Source organism: Rhinoderma darwinii, chromosome 1 (assembly GCF_050947455.1).
Source record: "Rhinoderma darwinii isolate aRhiDar2 chromosome 1, aRhiDar2.hap1, whole genome shotgun sequence".
Lineage (NCBI taxonomy): Eukaryota > Metazoa > Chordata > Amphibia > Anura > Rhinodermatidae > Rhinoderma > Rhinoderma darwinii.
Genome location: NC_134687.1, coordinates 499,075,246 through 499,095,619, shown reverse-complemented (window position 1 = coordinate 499,095,619; position 20,374 = coordinate 499,075,246). Strand labels below are relative to the sequence as shown.

General features: G+C 40.7%; 1 protein-coding gene across 1 annotated transcript in view; it reads left to right on the top strand.

Annotated features, from left to right (window-relative positions):
* Window positions 1-20,374, top strand: part of SLC27A6 (solute carrier family 27 member 6) — a 98,527-nt gene that overhangs the window by 75,218 nt on the left and 2,935 nt on the right. The window contains exons 6-10 of the mRNA XM_075835818.1: window positions 1,547-1,741; window positions 4,151-4,241; window positions 6,374-6,572; window positions 13,456-13,553; window positions 18,888-19,018. Of these exons, the coding sequence (XP_075691933.1) occupies window positions 1,547-1,741; window positions 4,151-4,241; window positions 6,374-6,572; window positions 13,456-13,553; window positions 18,888-19,018 (714 nt within the window). The remainder of the gene's footprint in view (window positions 1-1,546; window positions 1,742-4,150; window positions 4,242-6,373; window positions 6,573-13,455; window positions 13,554-18,887; window positions 19,019-20,374) is intronic.

Here is a 20,374-nt window from a genome sequence, read left to right as displayed (position 1 = left end):
GGCGGTAAGTATGAATTTCTTTGACTTTCACTAGGGAAAGTGCTGTCCCTTCTCTCTATCCTGCACTGAATAGGGAGAAGAGAAGCACTTTTCCTGCAGTCCGCAGCGGCCAGTCCGCATCAATTTTCTGCACATTTTGTGCAGATCCGCTGCAGAATCTGCAACGCAGATTCTGTGCGGCATTGATGCGGACAGTTGCGGAGGAATTCCGCCATGTGTGGTCATGCCCTAAAAGTTAGATCTCATTTATTTATATTCTATGTAACATATTTTAATTCTTAAATATACTGTTGGAGGAAAGCACACATCATAAGCAAACACATATAATAGCAGTGGGATACAAAAGAGGCTGATCCCATCCGAAAAACCGAGGAAATGTAAAACAATTGATTGCTGTTAAATCTGATTTACTGTAACTGTTTCTTTATACCTCCAAGTACAAATACATGTCAGGCAGAGAGCCTTGGAGATATGTTAACTTGTGGAGACAGAGAATCTAATAGTTTGGCATTTATAATCCCAGATTCACATATTTAGGTAATAGGCAATTAAAGGTAAAAAAAAAATATGCTTGATTTCTTTAAAGCAAAATTATTTCGTTTATTTGCACTGAATTTTTGATGAAAAATTACTTATGTTCAGAAAAATCAAGAACCAGGAAATAAAACAGGCTATTGCCATATTTGTACCAACAAAGTACATAAAGTATTGAAAATTCAAATAAGGGTTAACTCCAAACCTGAGCCACAGCAGTTCTAGAATATAGAATGGGCAATTGCCAACAAAATTGGGGAGCTTTATTAATATTGTCTTAAAGATAGACAGTATAAGACTAGACCAGACAGGCAGAAACTAATCCAATTAATGAGAATGTTGTACCATAGCTTTTTCAATTGCATTCCTATTGACTTCAATGGTAATGCTTCCCTTGCAAATGGTTTCCGTTTGCCTCCGTTCCGTAAGGTTTTTATGTTTTTTGGCGGAATCAATAGCGTAGTTGACTGCGCTATTGTTTCCTCAAAGAAAAACAGAAACCTTACGCAACGGAGACACAAACGGAATCCATTTGCAATGGAAGTATTACCATTAAAATGAATGGTAATGCAAACAGAAAGCTATGGTAACCATTTGGTTTCCATTCGTAGGTTCCCTTGATGGAAAGGTCTAACGGAACCCATGAACGGAAGCCCGACGCAGATGTGAACGAAGCCTTAGCAATATGGAGAACATGATAAGTTCTCCATATTGCTATTGTACACAATAGCATAAACAACACAGAAACCACATTGCATGGTCATAGTTACTCATATTTGTGTCAGTTTTTATTGCTTAAATGCACTAAAATACAGGAATTAACCAGCTATCATTCCAAAAAATGCACATGGAACACTTTTTTTCAGCACTGGGACTGTGTTTTCTACAAGGGAAATCATTTGAGTTTTTAGACCACGTTCAAACATGACAGATTTGCAAAAGCTTTCATTGTATATCTGCTGTCGGGGTGAATTATATATTCCACTTTATGGTATATTGTGTGCTTACTCAGAGAGAAGATGAAAAGGATCACAAGGTCCGCATGGCTGTTGGAAATGGTGTCCGCAGTGATGTATGGAAAGAATTCATCACAAGATTTGGAGACATAAAGATGTGTGAGCTATATGGTGCCACGGAGGGTAATCTTTGTTTCATGAACCACACTGGAAAAATTGGATCTGTGGGCCGCAGCAATTTCTTTTACAAGGTAAGGCAATGTGCGAATAATTTAATATCAATTTTTTAAGGGTATCACTGCCAAATATATATTGTTCCCCACTTTTTAGTTTAAATTTACTTCACCTGTGAAGCTATATTATGTTTTGATAAAGCGTTCACCTTCCTTATGTGCTATTTGTACTATGGCAATGCAACAGCTCTTTTTTATGATAAAAAAAAGTATTCATGATTAAGTTGCTGCCAGTAACAACATGTGTACAGTTAAATAAAACCTCCCAATAAAATGTTTTTTTTTACTCTAATGACACTAGAAGTGAGTAGTATTCTGTTACATTTAAATGATAAGGCACATATTGTAGAATACTGACGATGTTAGTGCTTCAGATCATCCATTTTGCTCACACCAAACAATTGAAAAATGAATGTCATATCTTATACACATTTAAACATTTACAAAAGAATATTACACAGAAGTTGGAAACTCAGCTGGTTATACATATAAGATAGCTGCTAGCCAAATTCTCGTTCATCAGACATCTATATTCCCAGAAATTCCCATAAACATGCATGCTTGGCTCAGCCAAACATGCATATTTATTTCAATGGAGAGAGGAAGACAAGGCGATGCCAATAACCTCTGGCAGCATCTCTCCAATAGAACAAAAGGAATCCAACAAACTTAAAACCTCTGTGGACAGTTGGGAAACTCAAACACCCATTAGATTGTCAGTGGACCATTTTGATGGAATTCACAAACATTACTCTAATGCAGGGGTAGGCAACCTTTCTAGTATGGCGCGCTGATAAAAAAAATAAAAATCTGAGATGAATTACAAAGATGCGCCATGCTACTGAACACCTGCCTAGAGGAGGGGAGGGGGCACATAGGAGAGACTGCGGCTACTAAACACCAGCTTTGGGGGGGTGCACATAGGAGAGACCGCTACTGATCATCAGCTTAGATGAGGTGGTGAGGTGGGTGCACATAGGAGAGACTGCTGTTACTGAACACTAGCTGGGGGGGGGTGCACATAGGAGAGACCGTGGTTATTGAACATCAGATTAGGGGAGGGGAGGTGCACATAGGAGAGAGAACAGCCAGAGATATCCTGGGGGGGGGGGGTGTTTGGCAGCTTTTTCTCTTATATGAAGAGATTTCCTTGGGGGTCCGGGACATACAAAGTGGAAAGAGCTGCCAGGCATTTAATTGTGGTGAGGGTGGGGTTGACAGAGACAAAGATACTTAAAATCTTTGCCACTGTGACATTGATTTCTAGAGTGACCTTAACCTACCTTTACAGAGACCAGTGATGGCTCTGGAGCTGATCACCAGGACTAAGAGCAGCGATTCATTATACGCTTGGCAGCACTGAACAGTAGGACAAAGAATGGTGCTGCACTGTGTAATTGCCAAGCACACAACACAGCGCCACCCAGAGTTCAGTGCCGAGAAACACGGAATGAAGTGCCGCTCTGCTCTTCTGTTTATCAGTGATCGGTAAGCAAGTTGAAACTAAAGCACCGCTCTGCTCTTCTAAGGAAGTGGTGCTCCGCTCTCCCGTGTTCAGCGCCACAGCATACAATGAACCTGGACACCGGGAGAGGGGAGCATGCCAGAGACCAAGGCCCCACATGCTAGCTGTAGAATGGGTGCCGCAAGTTGCCGACCCCTACCCTAATGTGTATGGTTAACATGGATTCTACTCACTTCACAGCAATTTGTGGAAAACGTTTTGACCCTACGTACTGCTTAAGTTGTTATATTTATTAAAGAGAACCTTTCACCTCCCCATACATGTGCAGCATGTAATAGGCAGGGCTTCACAAACACTGTCTCACTTGACATTTTTTTTCTATCTTCCTCCGTTTTTTACATATCGGTGCCGTTATATTTGGCGCCCGATATGTAAATAAGCCCCTGAACTGTCAATGGGGCGTTTCTATCTAACTAAATGGCGAGGGGGCTTTACCTCTTCGCTTTGACACTGTCCAATCAGCTACGGACAGTGTCAGGGCGGCTTACGCTGTGTTCCCTCCTGCGAGAACACACACAGACTGGTGGTTCTGCAGAGAGCACTCTCTCAGTCTCCAATGGAGACTGTACAGAAGTGATGTGTGAATGAGCCGTTAGGGAGAAAAGTCCCCCCACCAAGGATCTTGATAGCCTGGTAAATTAGAATCAAAAAGGGTAGAGTCCTCATCTAACAATGAAAACCGTGACATGTCTTGGAAGAAAAGGAGACTGAGCAGGCTTGGTATTAAAACATAATCTGCATTGTATCATTTTTACTTTGATGGAATTTAGTGTACATCAGTGGAAGGTAGTGTAATGATGACCATGTGTTTTTTTTTTATATTTAGACAAAATTTTAAGTTATTATACATTATTATGAACGTATTTGTGTTAATATATCAACTTGATTTATCTTGTTCCCAGCTTGTCTTTCCTTTTGAATTAATTAAATATGACATTCAAAAAGATGAACCAATAAAAAACAAACATGGCTGGTGTGAAAGAGTCAAAAAAGGTAAATAGTATTAGTTAATGTATAGCTATTATCTTACAGGGGTTCCAACATTTTTATAAGTAGAGCTTAATCAAACCAATAAGTAAAACACAAGTACGCTCTAAATGACTAATTTCAGTATTGGGAATAATTTTATACCCAATATATTGCATCCCCCACATACTGTCTATCTTATATCTCCAACAAATCTTGACATTACTGTAGACACGTCCAAGGAGTCCAAGCTTCTTATATGTCCCATGATGTAGCCATGGCAACCAAAATGAAAATATCCATCTATATATAACACATCTGGAGTTCAGTCTTAGAAGATACACCTAAAACAGGTTTTTTTGTGGGTATTGCGGGTGAGGAGAGGCCCATATGACCACTGTGATTTAAATGGTACAGCACCCCATCCGATGCACTGTACACTAAGTGTCAGACTGGGGTCCCTTGGGCCCACCAGAGGAGATAATCCTGAGGCCCATCCTCCATCTATACCCACTATACAGAATATGTGCACATTCACTGTTAAAGAGGTTTTCCTGCGATTAACATTTGTCACCTATTCACAGAATACACTTGCCTGTCTCCGTGGGCCCCATAGACATTAAATGAAGGGGTAGTGCATTCAAAATCCTCTCCAGGACCAGACAAATTGTTTTTATGCTTTTGTTTTTTCCTCCCTGCCTTCAAAAAGTCATAACTCTTTTATTTTTTTCATTGACAGCCATATGAGGGCTTATTTTTTACGGGACAACTTGTACTTTCTAATGGTACTATTTGCTATTATGTGTAATGTACTGGGAAGCTGGAAAAAAAATCAGAATGGGGTGGAAATGGAAAAAAACAGCAGTTCCGCCATTTTCTTATGGGTTTCTTTTTTATAGTGTTCAATGTACGGTGAAAATTATACGTTACCTTTATTCTGCGGGTCAGTACGATTATGGTGATACCAAATTTCTATCGTTTTTGTTACGTTTTAGTGCCTTTAAAAAATGTAAATCTTTGCCATATTGTGACACCCATAACTTTGTTTATATTTCTGTGTACAGAGCTGTGTAAGGCGTTCTTTTGTACCTGGAAAGACGTAGTTTTTATTAATATCATTTGGGATGTCTGGCATTTCGATCACTTTTTATTGAAAGTTTTTTGGGGGTTGAAGTGGCAAAAAACAAAAGTGATTCTACCATTTTTACCATTTTTCCCGCTATGACGTTCACCGTTTTGGATAAATATTTGTATATTTTTATAGTTCGGGCATTTTTGGACACGGGGATACTTAATGTGTTTATGTTTATTTTTGTTTATTTATTTTTATATGGGATCTAGGGAAAGGGGGGTGATTTGAATTTTTATAGTTTTTTAAAACTTTTTTTAAATTTATTTTTTTTAACTTTTATTTAGCCACCCTAGGGGGCTTCAACCTGTGATAATTACATCGCTTATGCCATAGACTGCAATATCATAATATTGCAGTCTATGGCAAAATTAGTGCATTGTTATCGAGACCTGCCTCAGGCAGGTCTTAATAGCAATCTTCCTATAGCAGGGCTGGAAGCGTTCACAAGGCTTCCAGCTGCTATAGAAGTACCCTGGCTCCCGCGACGGCCCGAAGTGAAAGGGGCAGTAAAAACCCCTCAGATGCTGGTGGTCACATTTGACACAGGCATCTGAGGGGTTAAATGCTTGCGATCAGAGATGTTTCTGATCGCAAGAATTACCGCTGGGTCCCTGCTGTGTGACACAGCACAGAGCGGAGCTCTGAGCGGACGCCATCTATAAATTCCCTTTCCCGACGTAAGCATATTAGCGATGGGAAAACGTTAATTGCATCATATTCTTTGTTGTTATCATTGCACCTACAAGACATATTATCAATATGGTTTAATACATTATTACTCAATAATCCCATAAGAAATAACACAAATTACAATTAATTGGGTTCAAAGTAATCCCCAAAGGAGGTTGTCTTCTGCTGGATCATTAGGGCCTAATATTGTGTCAGAGACAGTGCACACAGACGGTGGGCTTGTTAGAGTCTGTGTACACTGTATATATGAATGTGCAATATATTTTATATATGCATTTATTTGTAAATTAATATATTTTTTTTTATCTTACACCTTCCCCTACTTACCCCACCCAAGGTGAAACTGGACTTCTGATATCCAAGGTGAATCATGCTAATCCTTTCTTTGGTTATGCTGGAAACAAAAAGCACACAACCAAAAAACTATTGTGTGATGTATTCAAGAAAGGAGATGTTTATTTCAACACTGGTGATTTGATGGTCCAAGATCACGACAATTTTCTCTACTTTCGTGACAGAATTGGGGATACGTTTAGGTCAGTGGTGACAAAATATGTTGATGTTTTCCTTTCTTCTTAGGTTATGGCTCCTCATTGACCTTTGATATTTCCCCAAAAGGGGAAAAGCTTGTGTGATAATTCTGACACGGTCGGAATTGATCTGATCGTAGCCAATCACCTCTGACTTTTTCTGTAATCAGGAAACATAAAGTCAAGTGCAAGTCGTAATTCTTGAATGCTCCAAAACTGCTCCATACATCACTGCATTGGTGCCCTCGTGGCGCAATCGCGGACTGCCAATTGGTTTCCATTGCACCCCAGGGCCTAAAGAAGGCCACCAGGGCTGTCATCTGTATATGCCTATTAGGCTCTGCCAGAGGCAGGCAAAAATACACACCAATACAGTTATACACATGATCAAGTCTCCTAGTGGGACTAAAAAATAATGATAAAAAAAATAATTTAAAGTAAAAAAACAAACAACTTCCTTCCCCTTACATAATTACATTTATTATGAAAAAAAGTGGGGGGAAAAAAGAGCACAGAATTGGTATGGCCACAATCATAACGAACCATACTATAAGACTAGCGCATTGTTTATAACGCAATAAATAAGATAAGCGTTGGATCGGTGGAATAGTGTTTCATTAATCACCCCTTCATAAAAAGGAATAAAAGTTAACCAATGCGGCCTATGTACCCCAAAATTGTACCAATGAAAACTACAGCTCGTCCTGCAAAACACAAATCCATATGAAGTTCCATCGACAAAAAAAATTAAAAAGCTATGTTTGAGAATTGTTACAGCAAAATAAATTCATTTCTAAACTTCCCCTTTATTAATAAGCAGCAAAGATTAATAAAACACAATGACAAGTAAACTTTTACATAGTCTTACCTTTAGAAATATAGAACTGTCATATATTAATTTGCAAAAAAAAACACACATATACGCAGTATAACTGTTGCCCTACATAGTTAGAGGAACGGTATAAAGGCAGCAGATGTAAAAGAAATTGTGCAACTGGGCTACCAACACTTGGATAACTAGGCTCATTGTGATGGCATAAGATGAGATAGGGAGGGCTGAGGAGGCTGGGGCTGAGTCAGAATGTACAGTATGTCAGAAGTCAACAGCTATGATTTCAGTGCTGAGGTCAATGACCTTGAATAGTTTGAAAGGGAACATAACACATTGAGCTGTTTCCTTTAAAATATATATATGCAGAAGTATTGAAAAACTACACACCCTTTCACCCATATTATGCCAGCGATAAACCACTTTGTTCTTCCAAATACAAATTTATGTTATTTTCCACCCAAAAATTATATTTAATGCTTGCTTAAAGCGAATGTTCACTTTTAAATATAATTAAATAGTTAACATATAGAATTAAAGTATAAAAAAATTGTTTGGAAAAGGGTAAAAAAAAGAGGGAGAAAGGGCGCTCCTCTGTGGTGATGTTGTATTTACTCTTGAAATATCTTTTTACGGTGAAGTTGTAATCGACTCACCTGGTTTGGTTGTGCAGGATCATCAGCACAACTTGACTTAATTGCTCGTCTGGTAAACTTTCCAGTACACTGTGCAAGCCTCGGGAGCGGACCCACGGTGGATGCCTCCAAGCCTGGAGTTTCCTCGACGTGGTCTTTTTATTTGTTTTTCGGGATATAGAAAAAAGCTCCTTGTTTCGGGCGCTTCTGTGTAGCAGGATTTTCGTTCACTCCAGACCCATTTTTTCTGATAAAAATGTTTTTTATTTTTGCATAAAAATAGCTTTTTTATCTGCCTGACGAAGACACCGGTCCGGCGTTGAAACTCGTTGCAGTCCATGTACATTTTATCCTTTTATGTTTCTTAGTTTTTACACACGTTATGCAAAAATAAAAAACATTTTTATCAGAAAAAATGGGTCTGGAGTGATCGAAAATCCTGCTACACAGAAGCGCCCGAAACAAGGAGCTTTTTTCTACATCCCGAAAAACATATAAAAAAATTGTGCAACTTTGTAAATACATCTTATACTTATCCTGAGTTACATTCTGTATTATAGTACATAGCTGCATTTACAATTCCACAGACCTCAGGACTGAAATCTCCAGCAATGCTTGATAGAACAATGTCTACACAGAGCTTGTTTTGATGATTTTTATTCTTGGAAGTGTACTCATTCCACCAAGCATTGTACAGTAATATGTCACACTGCATAATATGAATGCAAATAAAATATTGGATATCTTTTGTTGTCAGCGCTGTTCCCGGTATCTATTCTCACAAAGTAAATCTCCAAGTTATGGAGGTAACAGAGTGAGGGAAAGAAGAAGCCTCCGGAGTAAACAATGTAGATCCAAACATAGATAAATATGTGTTTAATTAAAAATTCTTCAAACAGTAAACAGCTACGCATTTCGAAATCATACCGATTTCATCCTCAGGCTGGTCAAAACACACATCAGGAGTTGCAACTGTAGCACAGTTTAAAAAAACAACAACAAAAAAACGGGCTGGGGAGTCATGGGTTAAAAGGACATATTGGGTCAGTCTGACTTGTCATACATATGATAGAATTATCCACCCACATATGTTGTCTAGATAAAATAAAATAAAAATCATGATGAAAGCAACTGTAGCAATGTTCCTAACCTTGTATACAATTCAGGTGTATAAAAAAAAAATGGTAAAATTACTAGCAGTAATGAAGTCGGGGATCGCCAGGGAACCTGCAATTTCCGTTCCTTGGAAAGCTGGGTGTTTCTTATTATAGCGTAAACTAGCATCCTGTATTGGATGTCCAACTATTTCGCTCTGCTGAATTGTTCAGACTGTGTACCCGAGTGTCTCTAGTTGCTGGGATGCTGTCTGAGATAGTACAGAGAACAGGATTTGGCGTCCCATATCGTCACAGAGATGGGACTCGAAGTAGAAGAGCTTTAATGGAGCTAAACAGATGCGCTGTGGGGGAAGCGCCCTGGATATATGCGGACGGATTTCTGTTTGATAAAATAGCACCTTCTGGAGGATGATTTATTTAAGGTGGAGATAGAAAACCAGATAATATAAGTAATTAGGAAAGGATGGCAAGATGTGAAAGTAATCTGACCTATGATGGCTGATCGAAAAAGCTAATATATAGGGCATAGGGGGGGCGGGGTGACAATGATAATAACGTAAAATTTATAATGTTCTCTGTGTATCTAAACACCAGAAGTGTGCAATAACGGTGTATGTAACTAAACTGATAGATGTCCGCGTGCAATATTGGTTCTAGATGGTTAGGATTGGAGGTCTGTTTATTAGAGGGGTTGAAAAAAACGTATAACATGAACTCTTAGATGATGGTCTCAGAAATTTCGTTTAGACCATTGGGTTTTAATGTCTCTGATTTATACATCCAAAAGACTTCTTTCTTACATAAGTTATCGTAGCTGTTGCTACATGAAGAATCTTTGTGCTCAATTGGTGTTATGGAATAACAACCAAAGGAACCACTGTTGGGCTCCTGGACGACGGGCACCTTTACCTGGTTTGGTCGGTGCGCAATATTTAAAATGAACATTTTACAGTGGATTTGTAATGATGGGGGTAGGGAAACAGACAAGTGAGCCCTAATCTACCCGCCACACCGTGTACCTGCCTACTTGCAATGACCCGCCCTAGGCGACAGGGTACAACTGGGCGACAGTCCCTACGCTCAATAAGTGCACGACAGACAAACAGACAAGGGTACACAGAAGTTGAGGGAAATGGGGCAGTTGCCCACGGCAACACCGTGAGCAACAAGAGTGGTGAACGAGCCGAGTCAAACCAGGAGTGTATGAGGTACCAAACGCAGAGCAGGAGAGTAGTGAACAAGCCGAGTCAAACCAGGAGTGTACGAGGTACCAAACGCAGAGCAGGAGAGTAGTCAGTAAGCCAGGGTCGATATGAAGCAGGGACAAATAGTTCAAGAAGCTGCAGCAGGGCCAGGAAACCAACAGAGACGAATCACAAGCAAGGAGGAACAGGAAAGGCAGGTATAAATAGACAGAGGGCGGGAGCTAGCTCCGTCTGGCCAGGCTGTGATAGGCTCTCCCACTCCTAAGCCTGCCATCCTGAGTGGTGGAAGATGGAGTCAGTCTCACAGACATAGAAGCAGGTGCAGACTGATTACCTATGGGCGTTGACATAGAAGCTGTGCCTGGCAGATCCTTTACAGGATTTTGTATCTCTTCCAAGCTCTGCCCATCCACATTCCTCGCCCTTTCTTCCAAACCCTGTTGTCTATACTACATAGTTTAATATGGGTGGGGAAACCAGCTCTTATTGCCCGCTCTATGCTTTTACGTGCTAAATGTGAGGGCAGTGTTTGCCTACCGGATTTTGTGTCATACCATCAGGCCTCACATTTATCGCAAATTCTGGACTGGTGTAGACATGCTGGGGTTAAATAGTGGGTGTCTATGGAACAGACCTTCCTTGCTGTCCCTCTGCAGATACTACCTTGGTTAGGCAAACACATTCCCTTATCGGCACGGACACACCTGACTATTGGGCCCACCTTGGCGGTTGTGTCCCGGCTCTTTCCTCGGAAAGAAATCTCACCGTTCCCCTCCCCATTGTTTCCTATTCTGGGTAATCCTGCATTCCCTCTTCGACAGGAACGGGGTCCATTCCAGCACTGGTTGCGGGCAGGTAGGAGACATGCGGCTCATTTCATTCAGGACGGGAACTGGATGTCTAGCCAACAATTAGCGTCTCTAACAGACCCTCACTCCTTTACCTTTTGGCAGGTTACTCAGCTGAGACATTTCCTCACGTCCTTACCTAACCGATCGGCTTACTCTCGGGATAGTTCCCCTTTTGAGCTTCTTGGCACGGGCACAGAACATCATTCGCTGTCTCGACTTTATGCTCTTCTGATTTCTCCTTCCAATCTCTCCACACCCTCCTACTTGGTTAGTTGGGAGAGGGACTTGGGTCTCACGTTTACTGCAGAACATAAGGACAGTTTGTTTACAATTACACATAAATCCTCCATGGCTAGCAGATTCCAGGAGGCAGGATTTAAGATCTTGTCGCGCTGGTATAGAGTGCCTTCCAGATTGCACGCATTAATACCTGCCATCTCCCTGTTGTGTTGGAGATGTGGAGAGCATGTGGGCACAATTTTACACATCTTCTGGGATTGCCCGAAGTTGACAGACTTCTGGTTGGAAGTGTGGCGCATCTCCTCCAAATTTACGGAATTCCCCCTTTCATGTTTTCTGGCCTTCTTCCTGCTCCATCTGTGTGATATTCCATTGAATACGTACCGGCGCTCAGTGGTTCGTCATCTGGTGAATGCAGCTAGAGCATGCATTCCTGCGCTGTGGAGACAATCTTGTCCTCCGTCGATTGGTATGTGGTTCGGCAAGATTCTGGAGATTATGAGAATGGAGGATCTCACTGCATTCATGAGCGGGACCCATGCTAAATTTCTCAAAACCTGGCATCATTGGATTAGATTTACATTTTCTGTGGAATTTCGGACCATTGTTGCCTCTTGACTTTAATTCCTCTGGTCTGGTGCTTTATGTATATTCCCTATCTTATCTTTTTTTCCCTCCGCTTTCCTTTGTCTTTCTGCTTCTTTCTATCTTCTTTTTGCCCTGTTCTTCTTACTGGTAGCTGTGCATGTCTGCTGGTTTCAGGGTGCACAGGATGGTTTTCCTGGTGAAGTTTTCAGTTGCTCAATACTGTTTTTTCGCATCTACTGTTGCTGCATATATTGGCCTGCGTGCCGATGTTTGTGCTTCTCATGTATGCACTTTATTATCTTTTGCGTGTTATTGAAAATGGAAAATAAAATAATTTATAAAAAAAAATCAAAGGAACCACTGAATAATAAGCATAATGCATAAGCATTCAGTTAGACTGCTAAAAGGGTTTTTCAGCGATAAAAATAAATAATAAAATAGCCCAAATTATACAATAATAAACTGCTCAACATACTTAGAATTCTTCATCATTCCCTCGCCACCGCTGTGCTGGTCCTCCGCTACATCACTGTTAGACTCCTGTGCAATGACTCGTTGTCCAAATAGCTTGGATATTGTTTCCAACAACAAACAGCTGCAAGATAAGTAATGCAATGTATTTCGAATGTTGCGTTAAAAAAAATGGATAAATCCAGGACCTCCTTGTAGTAAGATCACTAAGGTTTGTAAAAGTTTTCTACAAGGAGGTGCTGGATCAATCACTTTTTTTTCGACATGGTATTTGCCGATCTTTGAAGCCAGGAAGGAAACCGTGCACTCCTGACATTCAAAAGACACAGGGATAAAGCTAGAAAGGAGTTTTAGATAGTGGTAAGCATTAAATACATTTACTACATATTTAGAATGTTGCTGAAATTTTATATACATTGTATTGTTATGTAAACTGAAAAATGATGTTTAAAGTTGGATGGACCCTTTAAATGTACTCATTATTACAGATGGGTAATGAATTATTTATATTTTCATAAACCTTATTACTATCATACAGATATGTCTGGTAGACTGGACCGTAGCAGACATGCATGTTCCTTTAGAGTAGATTTACCCTTCATAACAAAACCATAAAAACATCATTTTATATATATATATATATATATATATATATATATATATATATATATATATATATATATATATATATATATATATATATACAGAAAAACGAAAGGCTTGAGAAAGGCTCTAGTGGATAGAGCTGAAACGTCGCACTTGGGTACGAATAAAGTACCCTCTTTTTCACTGATTTCTATGGTGTGCTGCCTATTTTTTTGATCTTTTTTTGATATCTATATATATATACAGTTATATGGCATTAGGTTGTGTTGTACTGTATAATTTACTGTTTACCTTGTGCAAATATGGTAGGTACATTTTTTACTAAAACTATGGCTCTTCTTTCTAGGTGGAAAGGAGAAAATGTTGCTACTACTGAAGTCTCTGATATAATTGGAATGCTTGACTTCATACAAGAAGCCAATGTCTATGGAGTGGGGGTACCAGGTAATAATATTTCCGGCTCCTGTGCTACATTATCTGATGATAGTATAGGATAGAGGGGGCAGATATTGAGCTCAGGGATACAATATTTTCTATGATTTGGTTCATTATTTTCATATAAAACGCTGTTTAAATGCTGCCAGGAGTCATAGAGAAAGCTTGTGAGTCAATTCCGCCCAACAACTCAGATCGACAGACAGCTTTCCCTCTGAGTGTATTTACAGCTATATTTATTTATATTTATTTTATCTTTTGAAAACTATGTCCTTCCTGAAATTTAGTTAAAGGAGCACTCCCACAAAATCTTTTATTCTCTGGCCCATTGGAAAGGCACATTATTTGTATTTGTCAGTTATCCACTCCCTTCTGATCCTCAGCTTTGTCAAATGACCAGCAATAGGACTCTCCAACGGACACCGCGTCTCATGTGTGGACAGGAAGTCAGTTTCTCTATTCATTACTATCACAGCCTCGATGTGAATCTTATGGGAATGAATGGAGAAACGGACTTCCTGTTCACACATGAGACGCCTTGTCAGTAAGAGAGTCTTATTGCTGGTCACATGACACAGCTGAGGATCATATAAACCAAAATCGAACAAAAGGAGCATATAGACTAGAATATATATATTGTATCAAAAAGATGTTTATTTATTAATTTAAGCAACAACAAAGATAAAAACACAAATATATAATGTATTACAAAAATAAAAAAATTATATCAAAGACCAAATATTCAACGTCATGGTTTCCATGGAGTGAGATATATTATTTTGCTACATTAGGTAAAAGCAGCATGGCAAGGAATATACGTTATACATCTATAAATAAAGGTCAGTGCATATCACAATAGAGGTGTATTGAATCATCACCTTGTAAAGCCTCTGACATCAAATATGCATGCATATAGTACTGAAACCTTGCCAGGAAAAGAAAAGATTAGACTCTTACTCACATGAAATAAAGTACAGTGCAGTAACTGGCGTGTATGCCGCCTCGACGCGCGTTTCTAGTTAGTTCTTTTCAGGAGGCGTGTTCATGAGGTGATCAAGGATGTCTTAAATATCTCTAAATATGATTATTATGTGTAAGTTTGGATATAAATATGTCATTTTAGGAGAAACAGCTCTGCATGCCACCTCCAAGATGGCCGACGGGACTTGCACAGTGAGGATTCCTATTGTGCTCTGCTTTGCATTTCTTAGCCCCACTTCCGCAGGATGTGCTGCAATGTCATCACGATCTTCTCTCGACAAGCTATTTATACACAAGCTGTACTCCCTATGTATTCATTGGTTCACATAACCTGTCAAACAGATATGTTGACTTCCATTGGCTCCAGTCATATATTTAAGACATCCTTGATCACCTCATGAACACGCCTCCTGAGAAGAACTAACTAGAAACGCGCGTCGATGGCGGCATACACGGCAGTTACTGCACTGCACTTTATTTCACTCTATTGTGATATGTACTGACCTTTATTTATAGATGTATATCCGCAACGTATATTCCTTGCCATGCTGCTTTTACCTAATGTAGCAAAATAACATCATATCTCACTCCATGGAAACCAATGTGGCGTTGTATATTTGGTGTTTGATATAATTTTTTTATTTTTGTAATACATTATATATTTGTGTTTTTATCTTTGTTGTTGCTTAAATTAATAAATAAACATCTTTTTGATACAATATATAAATATTCTAGTCTATATGCTCCTTTTGTTCGATTTTTGGTTTATATCATGTCTACTTAGGACCCATATTGTAAAGGATCTGCCAGGCACAGCGGGGTTAACTCCCAGAACTAATCAGTCAGCACCTGAGAATACATCCCTGAGACTGACTCCTGCTTCCACCATTCAGGCTGGCAGGCTTAGGAGTGGGAGAGCCTATCGTAACCTGGCCAGACTCAGCTAGCTCCCGCCCTCGGTCTATTTAAGCCTGCACTTCCTGTCCCTCGGTGCTTGTTATTGCTTGTGTTTCCCTCCTTGTGGTTTCCTGGCCCAGCTACAGCTCCTGCTATTTTTGATCCTGCTCCATACAGACCCTGGCTTACCGACTACTCTTCTGCTTTTCGTTTGGTACCTCGCACACTCCTGGCTTGACTCGGCTCGTTCACCACTCTGGTTGCTCACGGTGTTGCCGTGGGCAACGGCCCCTTTTCCTAGAATCTGCCCGGAGGCTAAACCCGAGACAAGCTCGATGGGCGTTATTTTTTACCAGATTCAATTTTTTGGTTACCTATAGGGCTGGGTCTAAAAATATTAAGGCTGATGCACTGTCGCGTAGCTTCATGGCCAGCCCTCCTTCGGAGGAAGATCCTGCTTGTATTTTGCCTCCAGGTATAATCATTTCCTCGATCGATTCTGATTTAGTCTCTGAAATTGCTGCTGATCAAGGTGCAGCTCCCGGGAACCTTCCTGAGAACAAGCTGTTTGTTCCCCTGCAATTCCGGCTAAGGGTCCTTAGGGAAAATCATGACTCCGCACTATCTGGCCATCCAGGCATCCTGGGTACCAAACACCTCATTACCAGAAATTATTGGTGGCCTGGGTTGCCTAAAGACGTTAAGGCCTACGTCGCCGCTTGTGAGGTTTGTGCTAGGTCCAAGACTCCCAGGTCCCGACCAGCGGGCTTACTGCGTTCGTTGCCCATTCCCCAGAGACCTTGGACACATATCTCCATGGATTTTATCACCGATTTGCCTCCATCCCAAGGCAAGTCGGTGGTGTGGGTGGTGGTGGACCGCTTCAGTAAGATGTGCCACTTTGTGCCCCTCAAGAAACTACCCAACGCCAAAACGTTGGCTACCTTGTTTGTCAAACACATCCTGCGTCTCCATGGGGTCCCTGTCAATATTGTTTCGGACAGAGGGGTACAATTTGTTTCATTGTTTTGGAGAGCCTTCTGTATGAAGTTGGGGATTGATCTGTCCTTCTCCTCTGCCTTCCATCCTGAAACCAATGGCCAAACGGAGAGGACGAATCAATCTCTAGAACAATACTTAAGGTGTTTTGTCTCTGACTGTCAATTTGATTGGGTCTCTTTCATTCCCCTCGCCGAATTTTCCCTTAATAACCGGGTCAGTAACTCGTCAGGGGTCTCTCCTTTTTTTTGTAATTTTGGGTTTAATCCACGGTTCTCCTCCGTTTCACCTGGTAGTTCCAACAATCCTGAGGTAGAGGTCGTTCATCGGGAACTGTGCACAGTCTGGGCCCAGGTTCAGAAAAACCTAGAGGTGTCCCAGAGCGTACAAAAAACTCAGGCTAATAAAAAAAAGTTCTGCTAACCCCCTGTTTATGGTCGGGGATCTGGTGTGGTTGTCGTCTAGGAACTTGCGTCTCAAGGTTCCGTCCAAGAAGTTTGCTCCCCGGTTTATTGGGCCGTATAAGGTCATTGAGGTCCTCAATCCTGTCTCCTTCCGGCTGGAGTTACCCCCGTCTTTTCGGATACACAACGTGTTTCATGCCTCCCTCCTCAAACGCTGCTCCCCGTCCTTGGCTCCCTCGAGGAGACCTCCTGTTCCTATCCTCACCCCGGAGGGGGTGGAATTCGAGGTGGCCAGGATTGTGGACAGCAAGATGGTCCAAGGCTCCCTCCAGTACCTGGTCCATTGGAGAGGATACGGGCCCGAGGAGAGGACTTGGGTACCCGCCCGGGATGTTCACGCTGGGGTATTGGTCAGGAGGTTCCACCTGCGTTTCCCCAGTAAGCCAGGTCCACTTAGAAAGGGTCCGGTGGCCCCTCATAAAAGGGGGGGTACTGTAAAGGATCTGCCAGGCACAGCGGGGTTAACTCCCAGAACTAATCAGTCAGCACCTGAGAATACATCCCTGAGACTGACTCCTGCTTCCACCATTCAGGCTGGCAGGCTTAGGAGTGGGAGAGCCTATCGTAACCTGGCCAGACTCAGCTAGCTCCCGCCCTCGGTCTATTTAAGCCTGCACTTCCTGTCCCTCGGTGCTTGTTATTGCTTGTGTTTCCCTCCTTGTGGTTTCCTGGCCCAGCTACAGCTCCTGCTATTTTTGATCCTGCTCCATACAGACCCTGGCTTACCGACTACTCTTCTGCTTTTCGTTTGGTACCTCGCACACTCCTGGCTTGACTCGGCTCGTTCACCACTCTGGTTGCTCACGGTGTTGCCGTGGGCAACGGCCCCTTTTCCTTGCTTGTGTTCCTTGTATGTTTGTCGTGTTTGTCGTGCACTTACTGAGCGCAGGGACCGCCGCCCAGTTGTACCCCGTCGCCTAGGGCGGGTCGTTGCAAGTAGGCAGGGACAGAGTGGCGGGTAGATTAGGGCTCACTTGTCCGTCTCCCTACCCCCTGCCATTACACATATGCTGTTCCCTTCTCATTTGAGACAGACTATTTTTAGGACTAAGTAAACAGCTGAGGATCAGAAGGGAGTTGATAACTCACAAATACAGCCACCGGTAAGAAGATTACCTTCACTACAATTTACATAATGTGCCTCTCTAATGGGCCAGAGAATAAATAAATTAGTGGGAGTGCTCCTTTAAACGCTTATCGAATTGAAGGCCTTCAATTATGTCAGCCTTTCCCTTATTTCCCTGAAGCTACAGTATATATATTAAAGGGAAACTGTCTACAGTCGTGACCCCCTTAAGCTGCTATCAATGCTATAGTATATAGGGGCTCGAGAGACATTTTTTAACATACTCATATGCGCCAGCAATAATAAAGCGTACCTTAGAAAAGTCTAGATAGGAGGGGTTGCTGCTGAAATCACAGGACACTTCCCTGCTGAAGAAGTGCCTCTTGTATCTTCCACTGTCCCCTGCAAAGACATCAATCACTGTCCTTCTAATGAAATGCCCCACGGACACTTCTAAAGTATGTTGCATATGGCGCAGGAGTTATTAGACTGTTGTTTTCTAAAGTATGCTATATTGTTATTGGATCTGTGTGCTATCTGCAAAATAGAGAGAGAACCCAGGATCTGTCTCTATTTTGGATATAAAGTTTTTACACCATTATGCATTGCAGTACTATAAATATGAATAAATATTAATATTTGCAGCAACATTAAAACCTCTTTTGGCACTTTTTGCAATCCACAAACAGATTTTCGGCAGAAATGGAAAAAGGTTGTGTTGCATATTAGTTACATTATCTATATGTCCATGATAAGCATCCTATAGAATCAGGACAAAAGCCAGGACTGGCTAAAAATACTGTATGAAAGTGTAGTGGCGAGTCTTGTTGGACAAGGATTCATTGTTCTCTCGCTTGTTATGCACTATATAGATTTCACTGTACATAAACTTTGAGTAAATTCTGAGTTATGTATATGCTTCTTGTTTTCTTGTAGACAATGAGGGAAAAGTTGGAATGGCATCAATTATTCTGAAGCCTGGTCAGTCATTACATTTAAACAGCATCTATGAGCATATTGTGAGCTATCTACCTGGATATGCGTATCCACGATTCTTAAGACTTCAGGTACTGTTGCTTTAAATATATCATATATTAAAAAAAATCCTGATAATTCCTGTAATTTGGTTTAACGCAAGAAAAGTAACTTGATTTTCTTGTGTTTTAACTGATTTACAGTCTACATTTCTCTAAGATTTTTTTCATAGAAGGTTAATATATATATGAATATATATAATGTTTGTTTTAATTGTAATCACCTGGTAGCAGATTTTTAAGGCTATGCTCACACTGGTGTTACTTGCTTACCAATAGAGGTCCTGGTATCTTTAACAGCAAGAATAATGCACTCAGCCTAAATTTTTGCCGTCAAAATTACTGGATCCGTGATAAAAACGTGACCCAACCGATTATAAGTCAATGAAGTCCTCCAGCGCTCTTTGGGATCCATTCAAAAACAGGTCTGTCATAACTGTCGTGGCTACATTAATAAAGGAAGTCATGACCCTAGTGTGAACAGAGCCTGACACAAACTTTCCCTATTCATAGAAAACTGTTTTGGTTTTTTTGCCAGTACTATGCACTTCAAAAATTAATTAAAAACATTATCCTTCTCTAGCAGTGACCACATAGGTTTAAAGCTTCTAAATAGTAGGGCAGGCTATTGTCAATTTGCAACATGCTACAAGATAATCTCATTAGAATAGTAGGTAGAGGATTAGAATCACAGAGATGACAGCTCTATTGTTCTCTTGATAGGCCCAGAAAAAGATGTCCTAAAGTCACAGGGGCAATGACAAATGGAAAAATGAGCGAAAAAGTATAGAATCGGCAACATAATTTCTAAGGGAGTCAAAACAATCCAATATATAATTTCCCACATTTAACATACGCCATACTAATCTGTTGTGGGAAACCCCTTTTAAGAAATTGTATTTATAAATTATACAGCACAATATATACTTATAGAGGCAGTGCTATAGATCCTGTATAGAAACAATGTATATATGTTATTTCTCATCAGATTCATATCAAATGACAAACTCCAGTGTCATGTATGTAAATAACACTTATAAATGGTGTCACCAACTACCGATTTTACAAAACCTTTATCATCTGGATTTTATAAGGTGCTAGAACTCTTCTGTATTTACTACTTTTAATTGACAGTACATTACAATAATTATATCACATAAAAAGGGTTCTTCAGAGGTTAGTCTGCCCCAAACCTTGATACTGAGGAGTTTCAGACCCTGTGTGGAGAGGTGTCAGCACCCAAGTGGCCACATTCCATAGATCATCACAGTATAACAGCCAACCTATACAGATGGACGTAAGATGCCCTGTGCTGTACCATCTGTTCGCCCCCATATGCTGTACGGTCATACAGTGTACAAATAACCATACCATTCAGGGACTAATGAT